The sequence below is a fragment of the Peromyscus leucopus genome, chromosome 15 (genome assembly GCF_004664715.2).
Source record: "Peromyscus leucopus breed LL Stock chromosome 15, UCI_PerLeu_2.1, whole genome shotgun sequence".
Lineage (NCBI taxonomy): Eukaryota > Metazoa > Chordata > Mammalia > Rodentia > Cricetidae > Peromyscus > Peromyscus leucopus.
The window spans coordinates 1724921-1748245 of NC_051076.1; the positions used below are offsets into that span (position 1 = coordinate 1724921).

At 40.3% G+C, this 23325-nt stretch overlaps 1 protein-coding gene across 2 annotated transcripts in view; it reads left to right on the forward strand.

The window, feature by feature from the left end:
- The window catches only part of Arsk (arylsulfatase family member K), a 45115-nt gene extending 23774 nt beyond the window's left edge, over positions 1 to 21341 (forward strand). Inside the window, exons 4-8 of one of the 2 annotated variants that reach the window (XM_028893999.2) lie at positions 1504 to 1786; positions 3669 to 3840; positions 8485 to 8709; positions 17634 to 17858; positions 20310 to 21341. In XM_028893999.2, the coding sequence (XP_028749832.1) occupies positions 1504 to 1786; positions 3669 to 3840; positions 8485 to 8709; positions 17634 to 17858; positions 20310 to 20614 (1210 nt within the window). In that variant the 3' untranslated portion in view covers positions 20615 to 21341. The remainder of the gene's footprint in view (positions 1 to 1503; positions 1787 to 3668; positions 3841 to 8484; positions 8710 to 17633; positions 17859 to 20309) is intronic. The other variant, XM_028893998.2, reaches the window with a different exon arrangement.
- Positions 21342 to 23325: the final 1984 nt, after the last annotated feature.

Below are 23325 nucleotides of genomic sequence, written 5' to 3' on the forward strand. Positions count from 1 at the left end.
ATCTATTTCCTCTATTGTATTGTCTACACCTGAAATTCTCTCTTCCATCTCTTGTATTCTGTTGGTTATACTTGCATCTGTGTTTCCTGTTCATTTACTCAGATTTTCTATTTCCTTCATTCCCTCTGTTTGTGTCTTCTTCATTGCTTCTACTTCCCTTTTCAGGTCTTGAACTGTTTCCCTCATATGTTTAATTGCTTTTTCATGATTTTCTTGGCTTTCTTTAAGGGATTTATTGATTTCTTCCAATTTTTTATTTGTCTTTTCCTCAATTTTTTTATTGATTTATTCTAAAATTTTCTTTGTCTTTTCCTCAATTTCTTTAAGGGAGTTTTTCATTTTTTTCTTGAAAGGTCTCTAGCATCTTCATGAAGCTATTTTTATATTCACTCTCTTCTGTTTCTTCTACATTGTGATGTTCAGGTCTTGCTGTTAGAGGAGGGCTAGATTCTGGTGATGCCATATTGCTCTTTATGTTCTTGTATGTATTTTTGCATTGACGGCTGCCCATCTCTTCCTCTAATAGGTATAAGAGGTGCCTGTGTCTGAGCAAGTTGCTATTGGTCCACTCTGTGCTTGTTGTGTCTGTGTCTTAGGGGACCCCTCTGGGTTCAATCCTAGCTCTTGGTCTAATTAGAGCTGGCAGATTCCGTATCTCAGGGAGCTACTCTTGGGTCAACCCAAGTTAGTTGATTTTGTGACTTACAGAGCCGCTCTTGGTCTTATCAGGGCTCTTGGTCCAGTCAGAGCTGACAGATTCTGTGTCTCAGGAAGCCTCTTTTGGTCTAATGAGACCTGGCGGGTTCCCTGTCTCAGGAAGTTACTCTTGGTCCAATGAGAGCTCTTTGTCCAATGAGAGCTGTAGGTTTGGTTTCCATGCCTCAGGAAGTTATTTGGGTCACAGGCAGATGGGTATTGGGGCAGGGCTTGTAGATTGCAGGGTCCGATGTGGGGGTTGGGTTGGGGGTCCTTCCTGCAGGAGTTTTCCCTGCTGGCCAGCAACTGGGACAGAGTTGGGTGGGGCTTCCCGGGGGATCCTAGGGGCAGGACTCTGGGTGTGAGAGGAATCACTCACCTGTTGGTTCAATGAGAGCTGGTGGTTTGGTTTCCATGCCTCAAGAAGTTACTGGAGCCACAAATGGATGGATATTGGGACAGGGCGTGTAGATTGCAGGGTCCTATGGGGGGTTTGAGTGGGGGGTCCTTCCCACAGGAGTTTTCCCTGCTGGCCGGCAACTAGGGCAGAGTTAGGTAGGGGTTCTTGGGGACTGGCTGTGTCCCAGGGCCTGGGTCCTAGGGGCAGGACTCTCTCTTTTCCATAGTTTTAAAATCTGTAATACTCAACAACTTTTTAACTGAGATATAATGTGATACAGTTATGTAAACATTTACATTAATAAGTCTTAAAACTGTTCAACCCCTTGGTACTTTCCAGCATTTGTTTAGCCAGTTTCTAAGACTACATGCGTGTTTTCTGATACGCTTCTGTTCTTACACCCTCAGCAATCGCGTGGAAGCCTGGACAAGGGATGTTGCGTTCTTGCTCAGACAAGAAGGCAGGCCTGTGGTTAATCTTATCCCTGATAAGAATAGAAGGAGAGTGATGGAAAGAGACTGGCAGAATACAGACAGAGCGATCGACTGGCTAAGACAGGAAGCCATCAACTACACCAAGCCATTTGTCCTTTACTTGGGGTTGAATTTACCACACCCCTACCCTTCACCTTCTTCAGGAGAAAACTTTGGCTCCTCTACATTTCACACATCTCTTTATTGGCTTGCAAAGGTAAGTATTCTACGTGTGCTCAAAAGTAGACATTGATGTCACATGCAAAGCCACCTGGTGTTAGCTCAGTTTTACTTGTATTATTTTTATAGAAAAATTGGGAACTTATACTTTTAAACTGAACCATAATGAGTTTGTTAAAAGTATCATACTTTGGAAATAAAATATTAGAACTTGTTGACTGTATAGATTTACATATGATATGTCTATAAAAAGGAACTGAAAGACATTATCTTTGCAGTGTGGGCAGGCCTCACATCCCCAGTTCAGAATGGTAAAAATAACCATACAGAATGAAACTTAAAAAACAATCTTAATTGTCAAAGGAAGAAATTATTATTATTTTCTAAAAATTTTAAAACAATCGGCCAAAATATTTAAAATTTTGCTTTGGTTTGTCAGTGGAGATAGGAAAATGTATTATTTAGTACACTGTGCTGAAAACACAGAAATGTTTGGGATCAGTGTTGTAAAAAGTGTGTGAGGTACAGTGTGAGCTATTCCTGCCTCCCTCTGTTCAGCTCCTGACCTGCAGTGTGAGCATGCCTGCCTTCTCCTCCCTGTGCAGCTCCTGACCTGCAGTGTGAGCATGCCTGCCTTCCCCTCTCTGTGCAGCTCCTGACCTGCAGTGTAAGCATGCCTGCCTTCCTCTGTGCAGCTCCTGACCTGCAGTGTGAGCATGCCTGCCTTCTCCTCCCTGTGCAGCTCCTGACCTGCAGTGTGAGCATGCCTGCCTTCCCCTCACTGTGCAGCTCCTTACCTGCAGTGTGAGCATGCCTGCCTTCTCCTCCCTGTGCAGCTCCTGACCTGCAGTGTGAGCATGCCTGCCTTCCCCTCCCTGTGCAGCTCCTGACCTGCAGTGTGAGCATGCCTGCCTTCCCCTGTGCAGCTCCTGACCTGCAGTGTGAGCATGCCTGCCTTCCCTCTCTGTGCAGCTCCTGACCTGCAGTGTAGCATGCCTGCCTTCCTCTGTGCAGCTCCTGACCTGCAGTGTGAGCATGCCTGCCTTCCCTCCCTGTGCAGCTCCTGACCTGCAGTGTGAGCATGCCTGCCTTCCCCTCCCTGTGCAGCTCCTGACCTGCAGTGTGAGCATGCCTGCCTTCCCCTCACTGTGCAGCTCCTGACCTACAGTGTGAGCATGCCTGCCTTCCTCTGTGCAGCTCCTGACCTGCAGTGTGAGCATGCCTGCCTTCCTCTGTGCAGCTCCTGACCTGCAGTGTGAGCATGCCTGCCTTCCCCTCCCTGTGCAGCTGACCTACAGCAAGCATCTTCTTGGCTTTGCAAGTTCTCATATTTCTTTCTCTGTTTAAATCACCTTCCTACATTTTTACTTTTTGGCTTCCAATATAGAGTTCCTTCAGTGTGAATATTTTTACAGGTTTCTGTATGTAAATCTCAATCCTTTTCTTCAAACTGGTCTTCCTGGTTATGTTAAGTATACAACCCGTAAGCTCCTCTGACCATGAATCTGAATTCTTTGAGATAGCAGCACTATTAGCATCCCAAGACTATCCTTTTCTTCTGTTATTTCGTATATGTGTGACTTGAATTCACTTTAATCTTAGCACATTTCATTTCTTTACTGAATGTTCATCTTTCTGAGTTTTCTTTCATTATCCACTTTTGTGAAGTGTCTCATGGATTTATCACTGGGGACAAATCTGATTGCTTTATGACCCTTCAAAGAAAGCTATCAAAACCGGAAACGCTCCTGTTCCAGACAGTGAAATAAGGTTTACTCGGCACACCCCTGCTTGGAGAATTAGCATGTTCTTTTTAATCACTCTATGTATGAGACGGTGTGAAGTTTGCCACAGATATTTGTGGGAAGAAAGGATACTATGACTTTGCTAATATAAAGCTTTTCCTTCTTCCTTTTCAGGTAGCCTATGATGCCATCAAAATCCCAAAGTGGTCAGCTTTGTCAGAAATGCACCCTGTGGACTATTACTCTTCCTATACAAAAAACTGCACAGGGAACTTTACCGAAATGGAAATTAAGAACATTAGAGCATTTTATTATGCTATGTGTGCTGAGACAGATGCCATGCTAGGTAGGTGGTATAACTAATAAGCAATTAAAAGAAGAAAAGGATAACATTTTTCCAACAAATTGTGATTGTGCTAGTTGAGGCTTGTGGGAGCATCCTCAGATGTTTCTTAAAGCAGTTGCTTAGATCCTTCAGACTTGGGACTTTGAGGATCTTGACTCATAAAAATACATTAACAACAAAATAAAGGACCATTTCTATTTTAATTATTCATAAGTTCTCAGGTTGTTTCATACATAAAAAGTCATAGAAAGCTGTTTTCTGCTTGAAACAAAACACTTGGCTGGACACGGCAGGCATGTAACTAACTGTAAGGCAGCTCATTTTCCAAGAGATGAGAAGTTTCACATTCCAAATACTGATGTAGAGGAATCAGTTTGGTGTTCTGCACACACCTTTGGAGTCTCAGGAGAATAGTTATCAGAAGTTATAGATGGAGACATAGGAATTAAGAGTAGAAAATATCTTTAACTTTTTTCAAATAGATGTGAATTTCTTACATATGCTTATCATTAGTTATCAAGTAATATTTTTATGTAAAGATAGAAAAGTCACTTTCTGATAAAAGTTGTAGATTAAATTATTTCTATAAAATCACTCATATATACATTAAAATAACAAAATTCCAATATGAATCTTATGATCGCTGGAAATATCAGTCTTAGGGAGGGCAGATGGCAGGTTAAGGTGTTGTGAAAACAGCAAAGCACTCATGTTTGCTTCATGGTGTCATTTTAAACATCTTATAATGTTTTCTAGGGGGAGAAACAGAAGGGAGGGGAAACTCTAGTCAGGAGTAATATATGAGAGAAAAATAAAATCAAATGAAATGAAAACGTCTTCTAGAATGGTTAAGAGTACTTACTTACAGAGGACACATAGTTCAGTCTATTGTTCCAGCATGTTCTGCTTCTTAGCCTCCACTCGTGGTAAACAGAGGTCCATGTCCCTTCCCTGCACTCCTCTCACACAGAAAGATAACAGATGTCAGTTAGCTTGTACATAGTGTCCTAGAAATGTCAACACTCAGGCTGGAGACAGCTTAGCTCTTGCAGGCTAAGAATCACAGTCAAAAGGACAGGAACTATATTAACACTTAATTTATAAATCACAATTAGGAAGTTGTTGTCTGTAAAATGTTAAATAAATGCTGCAAGACGCAGGGAAATGTGATAGCTACTGTCACAAAGTCAAGGACTTCTCCAAAGGTCAAGCCATAGTTTAAGAAGTCTTGGTGATATTTTAGCTTTTATATATATCTTCTCTTGAATTTGCAAATATACATTAGCTGGTTCCTACAATGATTGTCTTATAATGCAATACATGCTTCCAAGAACTCCTAACAGTGTACTTATCTAAAATACTTATCAAGCATCCAAGGCCAAACAAAAAACACCTGTCTCCTAGGTCAGGAGGACAGCTTTATTTCTTGTGCAATTTAGGGTGAGACCCTCCTTCCTTACAGCCTTACTAATAGTAATTTCTTACCTAACCACTTTTCTAAGAATGTAGATTGAGCACATAAATTCCCTTCTTGATCATTAGCAATCATTTGGGTTGTAAAAGAAAGTCTGCCGGCCACTGCCTGAGGAAAATTCTTACTGCCTTTATGACCCGGTAAGAATTCAAGCCTGGTAACCTTGCTCTGCCAGAGGATTGCTGTGGCTTGGGTTTATAACTGAACACCTCAGAGACTGAGACAATAAGGAGACTGAGAGGAGGAGGAGGAGAGAGAGGAAAAGACACTTCTTTAGGAGAGCTGGGAGTTGTCATTAGTTTTTAATGACAGGTGGGCCTGTGAGGATAATATAAGCAGATTAAACATGGTCCCACTAATTTATGAGATCTGTTAATTTTTTAGCTAATCTCTTTACTAGTTTACAGGTAAACATTCACTGTGTGAAAAATGCCTTCAGTATAAATAATTAACACCCAATATTTACTACCATTTTTATTGGTTTTACTACATATGTATTAGTCTCATTTTAATGTCTCTAAGAATTTTTTAAGAGAGGGACTTCTTTATTAGCATTTATAGCTGTTTCCACACTTGTAATACTGCAAACAAATTCATTCTCCCTAGATCCTTTAGAGGAAGGCTTACCTACAGCTCAGATCCACTTCCTCTGATGACTGCAATCACTGGGTTTCCTGACATTCAGCCTCAAAGTCAGCTCAGACAAGCCTGCCTCCATGACTGTCAGAGATTTCCCCCGATCATGGTAGTGCTGTTTCCACTTCCTACATTAAGAAATCTTGCTTTTAAAAATCAGCAGCTGTTTTGATGACAAGTCATTTTCACAACATCATGTCACTCACTTGCTACATTTTGGGACAGAACATAACTTCACTGGTCAAGTGTGGACAGCACCTCTTTCTATATACAAAAAAACAGCCAGTGCTATTAGAAGTATTCACTGAGTAAATAGAATACAGCAGAAAGAAGGAAGCCATGTGGACACATTATTTATATAATCAGTGTATATGTGAAAAAGTAACAAGGACTTTCCAAGTTCTCGTGTGTGTGTGTGTGTGTGTGTGTGTGTGTGTGTGTGTGTGTGTGTGTGTGTGTGTTTGAGACTAACCTTGAACACACTATGTAACTTAAGCTGGCCTTGAATCCCTGATTTTTCTGCTGCTGTCTCTCAAGTGTTAGAATTAGTACACACCACCACACCTGGCACCAAGTTCTCCCTCATGACAGTGAGATTTTAAGTGTATCTCTAGCATAACTCTGACTGTGTTAGTTTAGACATATGACCACTGAGTGTATTTCATTGGTATTTCCTGACACTGGGAAATGGTTACTCATCTGCACTCTCCAGTTGCTTTAAAAGTTTGCTATTACATCTTCTAATATGAAACACCGTGTGCTCTGTGCTGCAGCAGGTAGGACAGACAACTTTTTCAGTGTCTTCAACAGAAAAGAAAAAATGCACAGATACTGAGCGTGTGAACAGACGTAGTGTTGTGACGCAAGCAGTGGATGGCTAGAGGAAACAGAACAGTGAGACTAGGATACTAACAGAGTATCTGGGGACGGCACTCCTGAGGAGGTAGTGTGTAAGCTGAGATCTGAGAAAAAGCCAGCATGGAGAAAGCAAAACCAGGGACATCCTAGGTAGATGAGGCAGAAAATACAAATAATTGTAATGTCTTAAATTAACATGTAATTTCTTTTTTAGAGAGGGAGATGGATAATATATTTCAAAATATACTTTATGAATTTTACTTTACATACATAATATACACTCTTCCATCCTTGAACATTAAAGAAGTACACAGAAGGGAGGTTACACCCCAGGGCATAGATGTGTGCTCCACAAAGAAGAGTTGAGGGTGTTATTTCTTGATAGTATTCAACATATTGCCAACACAGCACCTGATAGCTAAAGGTTCATCAAACAAACGCAGTTCGATCAGCAGGAGGGAGCAGCAGGTAAAGTGCTTGTCACCGTGCACACGGGAGAAGGAAAGGACTGACTCCCATAGCTCCCTCAGGCCTCCGCCCACTGCTATGGCTCATGTGTGTTTACAGACAAACAGACAAACATCAGGGTTTACAATGTATTACTGCAGTCAGGACAAACCATAGGGAGCCTGGGGAACAGAGTGAGTCAGTGTGTGTGGAAGAGCAGAGAAGGCGCCATAGAAGGAGGGTGAAAGCATGAGAGGAGGGTAGGAGAAAGGACATTCAACACAGAGGAAAAGAAACCACAAACTGATACCCTCTTCAGAGTGCACTTTGTGGTCTGGGGCTGCTGGAAGGCAAAGCTTCACCAGATAGTTGAGGGGGTATGTATGGAGAGTAGTATGGCAAGACCAGGCTATCATATTTTCTAGAAACAAGGCGTCCATCAGAGTGTGCAAGGAACACTACTGAGAAGAAAGAGGAGTAGAGAAGGAAAAAAAGGAGTAAGTAAGTTTTGTCTAGTTGAAAGATCATAAGGTCTTAATTCTTAGAGCATTGGACCTCAACTCTGACTGGACCTATAAATATGTGTATTTAATATAGACCTTTGCACCCCAAATTCAAGATCTAGCAAAATAAAGATAATTTCCCCTTTCTCTGCACTATGCTTTATTTTGATTCTCATAATTCCATTGGGGAGAAATTTTCAAGTCAGAGACAGTGCTTCTCAGAATATCACTGCTCAGTTACTCCCAAGTCGCTCTGTGTGCTCATGACACATCCTTAGTTACCATAAGCCAGGTTTAAGAGCATAAAATGGCCGTGGCATGAGGAGCTAGGAGAAGAGATAGCAAGGAAGTTTGGTTTGCTCTTAGCCCCTCTTATTGTACAGAAAGCTTGGGTCAGTAGTGATGGCAGTCTTCATTAACATCTGAGTCATGTCTAGAGTGACATCCAGACTTGTCTGTCTGTCCCCAGTTGAGGTGCTGAGAAAAAAGCTCCTCTGGCCTCAGGTATTCTCTGACAGAAGCTAAAGAGGTGATCCAATAGATACTGCCTTCCTACCTTCCTCTCCTCAGTCTGTCCGCTGCGGAGAAAGCCCGTGAGAATATTAGGGTTACTTGGCTGGTAAGAAGTATTGCAACACACTCTGGGTGCTGTTGATTAAACTTAGTGTGGCAAAATCAAACGTGAGCTAAAGCTAATCTAAAGAACTATCTTGATTTTTATGGTAGGTGAAATTATTTTGGCTCTTCGCAAGCTAGATCTTCTTCAGAAAACAATTGTTATATATACTTCAGACCATGGAGAGATGGCCATGGAACACCGCCAGTTTTATAAAATGAGTATGTATGAAGCTAGTGCTCATGTTCCACTGTTGATGATGGGACCAGGAATTAAGGTCAACCTACAAGTGCCAAATTTTGTTTCTCTTGTGGATATCTACCCTACAATGCTGGGTGAGTACTGTTTATGGAAACATTTATTTGTAATGCTGGGGAAAAAAAAAACAAGCCAAGTACTCGGCATTCCACTAACTTGAGTGACTCTCACTCTGAGTCAGGTTTGTACTCTGAAAAACAAGGATGATGTCCCTCTGGTTCTAATGACCTTCACTCACATTAGTAAATCAGGATACGACTCCAAAATAAGACACATCAGATTTTTGGGTGCATAACTTTATTTTATTTATTTACATACAACATTCAACTCCCTGCCACCACTTCCCTAAAATAAAAGTATTTCCACTATAGAATCTTCTATCCACTTTTTACAGGGTGTAAAAAGTTACTTTTCTATTGCTGAGACAAAGCACCAAGGCCAAGGCTACTATTAAAAGAAAGAATTTAGTTGGCTCATGTTTTCAGAGGGTGAGAGTCTATGATGGTGGCCGGAGCAGCTCAGACCTCACATCTTGATCCACAGCCTTAAGGCAGAGAAAGAGCACTGGGAATCACATGAGTCTTCTGAAACTGCAAAGCCTCCCCCAGGGACACATGTCCTCCAACAAGGCCACACCTCCTAATCCTTCCCAAACAGTTCCACCAGCTCAAATATATGAGCCTACGTGAGCCATTCTCATTTTCTGTCTAATTGTGTGAACGTATTTCCCCTCAAACACTTTTCCTAGTTGTACACTATTTACTTTATTGTCTGCTTCTTTTTTTTTTTTTTTTTTTTTTTTTTTTTTTCGAGACAGGGTTTCTCTGTGTAGCTTTGCGCCTTTTCTGGAACTCACTTGTAGCCCAGGCTGCCTTGAACTCACAGAGATCGCCTGCTCTGCTCCGAGTGCTGGATTAAAGGCGTGCACCACCACCGCCCGGTTATTGCCTGCTTCTTAATGTCTGTAGGGACAGCCAAAGGTCCATAGTAGTAACATTTGGACTGCAGTAGCAAGCTACATTGAAGATAATAGACTAAGGACGTCTTCAAACTCAGAGGAAATTAGGTAAAACTGTAGGTTTTTAATTTAGCAGAGTAATTTAAAGTCACTGTTTAAATACTATAATTCTGCTCTGTGGCATCACCAATTGCAAAAACTAGCATTAACTTACACATGTTGGTTAAAGATAACATTTCTCTACTTTGGAAATGGTAAAATATGGAACACATTCTTTAAAAATCAAAGCAATACAAGTTCTTATTTTCTTCCTTCTGCTCAGTGTCCTCAGAAGTGATTTAAATCAGAGCTCTCTCCTCTGTTATTCCTGTTGTTATTTGTGCTTGGACATCTTCCTACTCCTTAGAGCTTCAGTCTCTGGTTGCTCACTCATCGCTTGATTTCCCCTTACTGCAGAGCAACAACCACGTGCAGCCAGCTCAACCACATCTCACTTGGTGCCCAGGTCCCTGTGACTTTCTCTCATGTTTTTTAAAGTGTTCCTGAACGTGTGTATTCATGTCGAGCATTTTCTTTCTCATATTCCCCTACTCCTCCTTTTCTTACCTTCATTCTGTGTTATTGAGTATGTATGTGATTCTCTGCTTCTACATGAATGTGATTCTCTAATTCTACATGAATGTAATTCTCTACTTCTACATGAATGTGATTCTCTACTTCTACATGTATGTGATTCTCTAATTCTACATGAATATGATTCTCTACTTCTACATAAATGTGATTCTCTGCTTCTACATGTGTGTGATTCTCTACTTCTACATAAATGTGATTCTCTACTTCTACATGTGTGTGATTCTCTACTTCTACATGTATATGATTCTCTACTTCTACATGAATGTAATTCTCTACTTCTACATGTATGTGATTCTCTAATTCTACATGAATGTGATTCTCTACTTCTACATGTATGTGATTCTCTAATTCTACATGAATGTGATTCTCTACTTCTACATGTATGTGATTCTCTAATTCTACATGAATGTGATTCTCTACTTCTACATGAATGTGATTCTCTACTTCTGCATGTGGTTCTCTACTTCTACATGTGTGTGATTCTCTATTTCTACATGTGTGTGATTCTCTTTTCTACATGCCCCTTTATTAGCATCCATAAAGTTTTAGAAACATGGTAATGTTGGCTTTTCTTTACAATTTTTGCCTCATGTAGAACTTGCTTTCCCAGAGAACAGCATCTTTGGGTCATATTTGCCTGACTTTGACATTGTCTGAGTGTGCAGAAAGCACTGGAGAAGTTGTAGAAAATTGGGCTTTTTTGTGTGTTTCTCTCGATGTTAGTGATGTTTTGCATCTTGGCTTTTTGACTTAACAAATAAGTAGTCCATTATCTTTGAGGAGTCATCCACTGTGGGTTCTCGTCTCTTCCTACATTGTCACTGTACACTAGCTGGTTAATATGCAAGGTTCCCATTGTTTTTAGTTAAACATTGCTCTGTATTCCTCTACTTTGCACATCTCATTCTTTATATTCTTTTCTTATTTGTTTAAGTTGTCATACAAGTTGTACAGCTGGGTCATATGGAAGGTCTGTTGTTAGTGTTTTTGAGAAACCTCCTTACTGACTTCCATAGAGGTTGACTTACTTAGGCTCCCACCAGCAGTGACCCAGGTCCCCTCTGCTTGGTCTGCGTCCTCGGTGGTGCTGTTTTCTTGAGGGCTGCCATTCTGACTGGTGGGATGGAATCTCAGTGTGGTTTGATTTGAGTTTCTCTGATGGCCAGTGAGGTTGAACATTCATATGCTTATTGACAATTTACATTTTATCTTTTGAGAACTGTTTTTTCATCTCACTAGTTCATTTATTGATTGGGTTGTTTAATTTTTTTTGTTTAATTTGTCTGTTTGTTTTCTAATGTACACTACATTGTTGAGGTACCAGTTGCAGTTTGAATATGAAATGTACCTCACATGCTCAAGTGTTGAAGGCTTGGCACTGTTTCCGGAGGTGCTGGAATCTGTAAGGCGTGGGGCCTGACTGCAGTACCTTTGAAAACTGTGCTGTGCCCAGCCCCTTCTGCCAGCCCCTTCCAGCCCCTCTTCCTGCTCCACTGTGGGCTCTTGCTGCCATGATGTTACATATTACCACAGACCACAGAAAAGGAACGCACCGGCCACAGGCTCTGAAACCATAGCTGAAAGAAATCTTCACTTCCTTAAGGTTTTTCCTGGAGTATTTGTCACAGTGGCAAAAAGCTAGCGTACACAGTATAGTTATCCCTACTTGCCACTTTATGCATTATAAAAGTTCAGGATAATGTCCAGATTTGCATACATCATCATGTATCCACAGATAGCTTTAAATATCTTAACTAAATATCAAATATACTGCCATCACGAATTTCATGATATTTTTACCTGCTAAAGCTACCTGAGATATGGGGATTTTTATTTTTCCACCAAGCAAGGTACCTGACTATCACTCCATGGTTTATGGTACTTGAAAATAAGAATTTTCCAGAAACATCTTTAAGTCCATCCTTGTTCTAAAATGATTAACGTTCTTGGCAGTTGTAGGTTTTTCTCTGTAATTTGTCCTTTATTCTAGAGCTAAAGGTTGACATAGACCTTTATTTTGATCATCCATGAAATTTTTGATTATAGACTGCTCCTCAGTTAGATTTCACTGCAAAAATATATGTTAACAGAATTCTGTGTTTGTTAGGCCTGTTCAGAAATAGTAAAAGGAATAAAGCCAAAAATGATTTTCTCTCCAATTCTCAAGTAAAAATTAAATTAACAGTGCCAAGGTTAGCACAGTTTACAGTGTGTTACATAAGAGATTCTTTTCATTGCCAGAAGAGCAAATGCTGCTGATATATATGATACTCAGATAGAGGAAGAGAATGAGGAAAGTGTCTGTGCGTGGGCCTTTCAGTAAAACACTAAAGTGTCCGTTCATCAGAAGTCAGCCAGTGGTAAGATAGGAACCGTGTTGTAACAACGCCGTGACAGCTACTTAAGTTAATCATATTTTTATAAATAATGAAAGTGTAATATCCATAGAGCTCTTACAAATCTGTTAAGAAGACATAGAGAGATGCCTTATTAACGACCGAGCCAAAAGACATAAACCACTTCACAACAGAAGATGTACAAGCAGCCAAGATATATATGTGTTTGTTTTTAGAAGCTTAAGTAAATGGATCTTTGTGAATTTGAGGCCAGCCCGGTCTATATAGCAAGTTGCTGGCCAGTCAGGTACATAATGAGACCCTGTCTCAAAAACAAACAATTTAAATAAGAATGTACATATTCTTTCACATACAGAGTTTACAAAGACTGAGAACTGGAAAATCTTCTGTTGGAAATAGGCCTTCCCATTTGCTGCTAGAATAAAAACTGGCACACATTTTCTCAAGGCAAATGTGACCCCATTTCTTGGAAGCCTGCCTACTTTCAGGAAGTGGCCTGTAGATGTACACAGATGTGTATCTCTGGATACTATTAAAGAATTAGAAACCTGGTAAATGTCTGACCTAAAAATCTAAATCGTAGACTAGGTTTGAAAGTGTACTGAGATGAAAATAGACTACTTATATTATTTAAAAGAAAGTGGTTCTAGCATTGTATGAGCAAGGCTTGGTTTTATTTGTGACAATATCCATCTAATTTGCTATCCAAATCAGCACATTTTTTTCTAGAATAGGGATATATGATTACCAATTATACCAGATTAATCGCCCTAAGCTCTCTTTTGCTTTATTTAACACCCATTACAGCTAACAAAGCTAAGTTAATCCTGAAGGTTTGTGTTCCTGGTATTCAATTCAGCCTTTTAAAACCTGTCATTTCTCAGTGATGGAAGAATTTAAAGGAATTCTAGGAATGATTAGCTCTCAAATTGGACCTGTGAGGCAGCATGTTCTGGCTCACTGTGGAATAAATAAACATGCATATTTTGACCAAATATCTTCAGAGATCTTCCTTTTAATTAAGAGGTTCAATTATAAATGATAATCTAGTCTTAGAACCCTAGTCCTTTCCTTGGTGGCTCAACTGTCACTGCATCATATTTCATAAATTAATTGCATGTGAAGAGTACAAGGCTAAACTCAGTTTTAATCCAGGTTCCCTCTTCTCCTAAGTGATGCCAAAGAAAACATGATGAGTGAGAAGAACTTCAGTAGAAGACGCAAACGGGAAAAGCCCGTGTGGTTATGTATTTACCCGCACCTACCTTCCTATCAATAGTTTATTCAGACTTAAGATGCTGTGGTTACTTTTACTTAAAAGACTAAATTCACAGTTTTTTAATGAGACTTTGAAAAAAATGCCTTTTTCCAAAAAGCTACTTTATGATAAAGTACAAAGAATATTTGTAGTTTGTTCATCCTTGTTGGTCTGTATAGTATGTAATCATTTTATCATTGCCTCATACTGACAGAACACTGCTGGCTTTTATGTCTGGGAATTCTTTATACTATTAAAGTTGATTATCGCCTAATCGTTCTTTGTAGGTTACTCTCTAGAATACTTTTCTACAATGCATGCTTGTGGTGCACAAGCACCTCAGAGGCCAGAAAGAGGTGTCAGATGCCCTGGAACTAGAGTTACAGACAGCTGTGAGCTACCATGTGGGTGCTAGGAATCAAACCAGGGCCTCTAGAAGAGCACCCCGCGCTCTTAACCACTGAGCCATCTCTCCACCCCAAGAATTCTGCCATTTCAGTCTTTGCTTATACTGCCAAAAGAGGTGAGACTTGGCTTAAAATAGAATTGGATGACAGATTTGCTGGACAAGTCGGTATGAAATATGGGTTTTAAGTTTAAGAAGTTTCTTTAATTTCTTTATTATATTTATTTATTTCATGGGAGCCTGTCTGTGGGTGTGTATGGACACACATGTGCCACAGTATACATGTGGAGGTCAGAAAACAACTTGTGGGAGTTGAGTCTCTCCTTCCACTATGTGAGTCCCAAGAATCAGACTCGGGTGGTCAGGACTACAAGGCCACTACCTCTACTCACTGGCTTATCAAAATACTAAAAAGTACTTCCAAAAAGAAAGCAATTTAAGCTTAAGGGTTTTTAAGGAAAGTGTTGTTAAATAAGTAAGAAAGGAAAATGCAGTTTTATGAGGTACAAAACAACGGATATTTAAGTACTTACTGGGGGCATGGTGGAGGCAGGTGGATCTCTGTCAGTTTGTGGATAGCCTAGTCTAAGTAGCAAGTGCTAGGTCAGCCAAGGATAAGACCCTGTCTGAAATAATATTAGTATAGGTAACTAACATCAGTTTGATCCTTGGGTTTTTTTTGTTTGTTTGTTTTGTTTTTGTTGTTATTGTTGTTGTTGTTATATTTTGTTTTTTAGATCCTGCTTCTGCTTCCAGAGTGCTGGGAATAAAAGGCATGCGTGTGCCACAATGCCTGGCTATTGGTTTTGTTCTCAACCTCAACTCTAGCAATAGTAGACTGGAAACTTAAGTCCCTGTAATCTCTTGCTTAGGCTCTTGCCATGGCTTCACAGCTGTCTTCCTCTTGTCTGACAGTTTATCCATTTACTATACACTGTTAGTCTTAGTCTGTATCAATACTCTGCTCAGTTTCCTGTGTCGCCCAAACACAAGTCCAAGTATTTTCACTGGACCTGGGAGATCAACATGGCCTCTTCCCTCTCCCCAACATCTTGTAAAATCATGCCCTTCTTTGCTCCATCTAGCCCTCTTGGGAACCAATCATGTGCCTTACTTGGGGACTTTATACATGGTATTCCATAGGAAATAACAAGGAGAACTTGTCTGCAGCTCTACATAAGACTCATTACCTGGCCTCCCACCTTATCAGAGAGCCGTTCTGACTGCGTGATCTACAAGCGCACAGACCGGCCCTGCACATGCCTGCCCTCACTGCCTACAGACCTGCTTTATGCTTCCTTGCTCCTGTCTTGCCGTCTGACACACCAGCCTTTCCCCAGCTGTAGGGCAGCTCTGAAGAGCAAGTCAGCTTTCCACTGCCACCCTCCTGCAACTGCAACAGGGCCCGGTTTGCTGAATGATAAACAGTGAGCACGGGAGTGGACCCTTTCCTCATTCGACTGCCGACCACTCATAAACATGAAGAGAAAGATTCATGGTTTTCTATACATTTGTAGGGATATTAAACAAGAAAACTCTGAATTGTGTTTGTAAATTGGATGTTATTAAGATGCTGACTATGAGTGTATGCTAGTTGCTCGCTGTTTCCCATTCCTCTTCAGGGTCCTGTTCTCCCCTTGTGGCTCACTAATGATGGCCAAGGCATGGACCCCTCACCCAGCTTCTTTCCTCCTGACTTTCTTTTGTCTTACAGTAGAATAAGGTAGAAAAGGCCCGTTATTAGATACTGATTCATTGATTTGTTTTGTGATTTACTTAAAGCACTGCTAGGACAGCCTATTTGCCAAGCATGACTTCACTTTCTTACTCCAGGAGCAGAATGACCTGGAGAAAGAGCTAATACAATGGGCTGTTGCCATAACAGCCAGTTGACTTCCATGATTATCCTTTACTTTATAGCTATTATCTACTTAAGAGTGAGTATATACCATGTTTGTCTTACTAGGTCTGGGTTACCTCACTCAGGACTTTTTCTAGTTCCATCCATTTGCCTGCAAATTTAATGATATCACTGGGTTTTGTTTGTTTCTGGTTTTGTTTTTGGATTTTGAGACAGCATTTCTCTGAAACAGCCCTGGCTATGTAGACCAGGCTGGCCTTAAACTCACAGAGATCCACCTGCTTCTGCCTCCCAAGTGCTGGGATTAAAGGCGTGTGCTAACAACGCCCAGCGAGGTCCATTTGTTAATTGTTGATCTTAGTGTCTGTGCTATTGGTCTGTTCTTCAGGAAGTTGTCTCCTATGCCAATGCATTCAAGGCTATTCCCCACTTTTTCTTCTTATGAGGTTCAGTTTATCTGGTTTTATGTTGAGGTCTTTGATCTACTTGAACTTGAGTTTTGTACAAGGTGATAGATATGGATCTATTTGCAATCTTCTGACATCCAGTTAGACCAGCACCATTTGTTGAAGATGCTTTCTTTTTTATGTTGTATGGCTTCTTTATCAAAAATCAGTTGTCCATAGGTATGTAGATTTACATCTGGGTCTTCAATTCAATTCCATTGATCGATATGTCTGTTTTGTGCCAATACAATTTGGTTTTTTATTAACATGCTCTTTAAGATCCATGTTTGAAATGCATCCTTTTTAAAACTGATTTATTTCATGTGTTCTTATTCTGAGGATTTGACAGGTGAAAAATAATCATCAAGTCACTTCAGAGCACAGGATGTACCATGTACCACTTTTGAGTTCATAAGACACATCAGCAATAAAATTTTATCTACAATAAATTACCTGGTAGTATTTAACTTCTGTAATCTTTTGCTACTACTAACCCCTCTTTGTGTCGACCTTATTATTATCCTATAAGATAAACCTAGAGAAACCACTGTTCAGAAAACAAAGGACTGGTGATATCAAGTAATTTTGATGGAGGGCCCTAATGCGTCAGGCACTGTTCTCAAATTTAAGTAAGTTAGCCAGTTTTCACCAAAAATGAACATTTGAGATAGAAGTTTTCTTATTATACCTCTCTTAGAAATGAGGAAACATGGGGCTGGAGAGATAACTCAGTGGTTAAGAGCACTGGCTGCTTTTCCAGAGGACCCAAGTTCAATTCCCAGCACCCACATGACAGCTCACAACTGTCTATTACTCCAACACAGACAAATGTGCAGGCAAAACACCAATGCACATAAATAAATAAAGTATTTTTTAAAAGAAAGAAATGAGGAACAGTCAGAGAACTTACTAACTCACTCAAGGTAACGTGGCTCACAGTGTGAGCATTTCAGCCTAGGCAGTGAGGTTACAGAATCCGTATAAGATACCTAGTTTGCAACCCTTGGTGATGGGAAAATAGAGGTGGTGTTTGAGATAATTCCAATGAATTAGTGAAAAAGCGTTTTACTTTTGTTCCAAAGATATTGCTGGGCTTGCTCTGCCTCAGACCCTCAGTGGGTACTCTTTATTGGGGCTCGCATCAGAGGCTTCTGCAAGTGAGCAGACATTCAAAATCCACCGTCCGCCTTGGATTCTAAGTGAATTCCATGGATGCAACGTGAACGCCTCCACCTACATGCTACGGACCGGCCAGTGGAAGTACATAGCCTACTCGGACGGTGCTTCCGTGCAGCCCCAACTCTTTGGTAAGCTTCTTGATGCATTCTAAGTGGAGTGAGCTGATCTACATCACGTGCTCAAGAGAGCTGTTTTTAAAATAAACGAATACCTATTGCTTCTCATACTGGGATAAGCTACAATAGGTCACCCCAGTCTCATGGGTTAGAGTTTAGGTTAGTCTCTGTTTATAAAATCCTCGTGTCCACTCTATTGACTGCTGATGGTAAAGGACATTTGATGGTGTGAGTTACCAGTGTTCACTAATGAAAGAGGAGCAGCTGCCTCACACATCAGCACCTGAAACTGGAGGCAGCACACTGTGGCCTAGTGTCCAGATCTCATTCAACCATTGCTTCCTGGTAAGATCTTCCAACGTTTGTTCTTTTTCTCCATCATCAGTCAACACCTTCTCATCACACCTAAGTTTCATCGATTCTGTGATCAATGCTTCGCTCTTGGGGAGTCTGTCCATTCTACATCCATTCTTTAATGTTCCTCACAGCCCTGTGAGAGCATATCATTCTCTTCACTTTACTGGGAAGGAAATGGGGTCCCAGAAAGTGTGACAGCTGTTCAGGGCCTCAGAACTAGGAAGTCATAAAACTAAATGTTCAGCATGGGTCTCAGGATAAACCCCACAGCGCCTTCCCCCAGTGAAAATGCCTTCTAGCGTCACTCTCTGTGAATTCATTTTTAAACAGCATTTTTTGATTTAGAGTTTTTCTCCCCTATTTTATTTATTATTATCATTATTATTATTTGGTTTTTTTGAGACAAGGTTTTCTGTGTAAACCCCAGGCTGGCCTGGAACTCACTTTATAGACTAGGCTGGCCTCAAACTCACAGAGATCCGCCTGCCTCTGCCTCCCCGGTGCTGGGATTAAAGGTGTGCACCACCCTTGTCCAGCTAGCGTTTTTCTTATATTTTATCCCCATGCTGTACATAAAATAGGTGTCAAGGCCATTGTTAATATTTATTCATAAGTTTCCATCCTAGTTACAAATATCAGAATTATTAACTAGAAATAATTATCTAGGGGCCAAAGGACTAACTCCTGAAGTTGAAGAACAGGGATTCCTAGCTTCCAACAGAGCAACTCACGTACCTTCATAGACATGGTTAAATGAAATCCACAGCGCTCCTACACCAGGCCCAGCAAACCTAACCAACTCAGAAGCGCGTCACTGCAGCCCATTGCCATGTAACCAAGCAATCCTGCACAACAGCTAATCCCAGGGCTCATTTTAGCAGCTCTAGGGTGAGGCGCCCCCTTCTGTTTTAACCATCGATGGAAAGTGATATTGCATCTGCTGTCTGTTCCTGGTTTCTGATTTCTTCATTCTCCCCCTCAGCTCATCAGAGCACTGTGTCTGTTTTTAAGTGGATACTGTCCAGTTAACGAATTACAAAGGAAAATCATTTACATCTTACAGTTGTTAAAACAACTTTACAACACATTCTGCAAAAGGCAACTGTGACTGGAGGGCTGGTAGGTGCACCAACCATGACAGTCTCCCTGGCATGTACTCATGGACCGTTCTTTCCTCAAGAGGCCATGACAGTCTCCCTGGTGTGTATTCATGGACCGTTCTTGCCTCAAGAGGTGCCTCTTTAGTCCACTGGCAAAATTACATGTGCCTTCAGGCACCTCCTTGGCCAGTGAACCCACATAGACCCACAGAAATTTTTCCTGTACATAGAGCTTTCCTTCCTCTCTGAAGTCAGTACCCCTAAGTCTTTGACTTGCTGTCTTTCCAGTAAAAGTGGTATTCTGAGATGAATCCTCTGTCTTCCCATCTCATGTAAAAAGAACGTATGTGGATCTGGAGTATTTGCCATTATTTCTCACTGGTACTGATTGAGAAAAGTGCTTATTTCCATGGCTGTTTGCTCAAATGGACAGTACTGGTTAGTGTAATTTTCAGAACCCCCAGCAATAAGATGCTTAAAGAAAAAAGGATTTAGTAAAAAATGAACATGGTTTATTGTATGAGGAATTGTTATAGCTGAGAAGTGTGAGATGATTATAATTGCATTTATAAGCATGCCTATGTGTCAAAATCAAGAAACTGGAAACAGGAAAAAGTCTAAGCCAGCTTACTAATTATGAGGATTGGGCTGTTTCTGGCATCAAAGAACACAGAAGAAGAAAAAACAGTATGGTAGGATGGTGACGGGAAGATATTTGGTCATTCATTAACAGAAGTACTTCACTTTTAGTGTTAATCCATAGCCATTCCTTGCTTCATGATCATTGACCTAAGATGGCTATGAGTCATTATAGGATGTGATGTTAGGGGAACACGATTGAGTATATGGTGTGCTGCTGATTGAAAGGTCACTATGTGCCATGTGAATGCATACTGCCCATCTTACACTAAGAATGGAAAAGGAAAATAAATCCTGTACATATCTGTCACAATGATATTCTAAAAAACAATTTTAGCACATAACTATGCCATTTCTTTTCTTTCAGATCTTTCCTCAGATCCAGATGAGCTAACAAATATTGCTACAGAATTTCCAGAAATTACTTATTCTTTGGACCAGAAGCTTCGTTCTATTATAAACTACCCTAAAGTGTCTGCTTCTGTCCATCAGTACAATAGAGAGCAGTTTATCAAGTGGAAACAGAGCATAGGGCAAAATTACTCAGCTGTTATCGCCCACCTTAGGTGGCATCAGGACTGGCAGAAAGCACCATGGGAGTATGAAAAGGCCATCCGCCAGTGGCTCTCAGCCCACCCTTCTCCAATAGCTGTAGAGTCAAGACACATATGAATGTGTTGATAAGTATTAAACTGAAACAGCCTTAGTAATTGCTAATTTTACCTTCTTTTAAAATAACGTATTATATCTTAAGTGCCAATGATTACAGAACTACATATTTTCAAAACTGGTTACTACTAAGACCTTATTGTTGCAGACCTCTGATGGTTCAATAGCAGAGGTATTTAAAGGAGAGGAGCACGCATTCTTGTTGTTTCTTTGGATAATATAGAATATGAAATATTTTAACAACTGTTGCTTATTATGAATCATGATGTTTCATAACTTACTTATTTTTTATGTAATTTTTGAATATATTTGCTGTGTTAGAACTGTTAAATGGGACACAGACTCAAAAAATGTGCAAAAGGTAAAGCTTCAAAAGGTAGACCATGAAACCCCTTCCTTTCCCAGTCGCTCCCTCCAAAGGCAACTGCAGCCACCGCGTTTGTGTCCTTTTGTAGACAAGCTGTACATTTGCACCACCGAAGTCAACATGCTCTTTACACCGCATGCGGGCGCACACACAATTGGTAATATGCTATTATTATATATTATAAATATGCACTATTTATTTTTGCATATTGTGCTCTGGCTTACTTATTTTTTATTGGCAATTAAAATAGATGCTGAGAAGTGAAATTGCTGGGTCAAGAATCTATAGAATTAGCCGGGCGGTGGTGGCGCACGCCTTTAATCCCAGCACTCGGGAGGCAGAGCCAGGAGGATCTCTGTGAGTTCGAGGCCAGCCTGGGCTACCAAGTGAGTTCCAGGAAAGGCGCAAAGCTACACAGAGAAACCCTGTCTCAAAAAAACCAAAAAAAAGAAAAAAGAAAAAAAAAAAAGAATCTATAAAATTTGCATAGATTTTCCCAAGTTGGTTCTAAAGAAGTTCTAGTAATTGGCATTCTCATCAGAAATGCATGCCTGCCATCTCAGCCCAATAAATAACAAGTATTTTACCTTTATTTATTGTGAGTACTGACATTTTTTATAGATCCAATAGCCATCAGAATTTGCATCAGGATGACTTTCCCTATGTCTGTTATTGGCCATTTTCTTTATTAGTTGTTAGCCTGCTTTTCTATTGCATGCATGCTTTAGATATTAGCCTTTTAAAAAATAAAAGGGAAAAAAGGGCTGGAGAGATGGCCCAGTGGTTAGAGCACTTCCTACTCAACTAGAGGACTCAGATTCAATTACTGGTATCCACATGGTGCCTCACAACGGTCTGTAACTCCAGTTCAGGGAAGCCAATGTCCTTTTCTGGCCATCAAGGGCACCAGGTACACATGTAGTGCCCAGACATAAATGCAGGCAAAGCATCCATGCACATAAAATTATAAAAATAATTAAAAACACATTTTTTAAAATACTGGAAACAATATTTTCTTTGTAGTTTGTCTTTTGATATTAACCTGGAATTTTTTTACATGTAGAAATTTGTACTTTCTTGTAACATATTTACAAATCTTTGTACCAAATAAATATTATGATTTTTAAATTAAAACATTCTTTAAAATGTTTATGAGTCTTTGTTTTGTCGCTTTTGGGGTTTGTGTCCTATTTAGAATGCTCTTCTCTCTGATGTTCATAAACAGTTTTATTTTTAACTCTTAGATCTTTGATCCATGGAAGAATATATTACATATTAAAGATCTAACTTTAGTTTCTTGATGATGCTGTTTTCTTCAGTTTTGTTTAATTGCTAAACTATTGACCTTTTGTTGTGTGAACTGTATCTTCTCCACTTCATTATATAACATCTTAGGTTGAATGCATTATCTTTTCTTCCACTGATTTGATTGTATCAAGGTCCCATTCACAAGTGTGTCCTTTCTGAGTGCTCTCTTCCTGCCAGACTGCCTTTTAATCTGGTGCCCTGTATCTCAGTGGACTAGTCTCTTTCTGCCCCAGGTACTCTTGCTTAATTTTTCCTACAAATTTGGACTATTTTCTAGTTATCAAAATGAAAGATCTTTTTTTTTTTTTCCTTTTTTCATTTCTTTCATTTTTTTAAGGGGGATTCGGTTTCAAAACAGGGTTTCTCTGTGTAGCCCTGGCTGTCCTGGAACTCACTCTGTAAACCAGGTTGGCCTCTAACTCAGAGATCTGCCTGCCTCTGCCTCCCGAGTGCTAGGATCAAAGGCGTGCACCACCTTGCCCAGCTGCCTAGTAAATTCTTAATGCTGACTGTGTCTTGGAGGGCCTGAGGTCCTTTTAAAAGAAGTCATTGAATTTGTAGCCTAATTTAGAAAGAATTAAGTTCTTGATGACAGTCATTCTTGGAGGGCCTGAGGTCCTTTTAAAAGAAGTCATTGAATTTGTAGCCTAATTTAGAAAGAATTAAGTTCTTGATGACAGTCATTCTGAAGAGTATAGTCTACTTTTTTTCTTTGTCTACATATTTGCATAGAGGCCACTGGGCTACATGAGACCTTGTCCGAAAAGGTAAAATACCACCATTCACAAGGACACCTGGGCACTGCCTGGCTGTTACATTTGTAAAGCCTCCGGTCAGCAATCCCAATGTGAAGCCGACATGAATTTATTCCTAGTTGTTGCATTTTTTATTCTGTTTGTTGTGGGGTATTTACCAGAGAAAACTGCTTGGACATGGGTTTAAGGCAATAGAAAGTCTTTATTAGCCGGCCATTGACTACCCTGGGTGTTCAGAATCCCAGTGTAACCCGGAGTCTTTCACAGGGTGAACTTTTAAACAC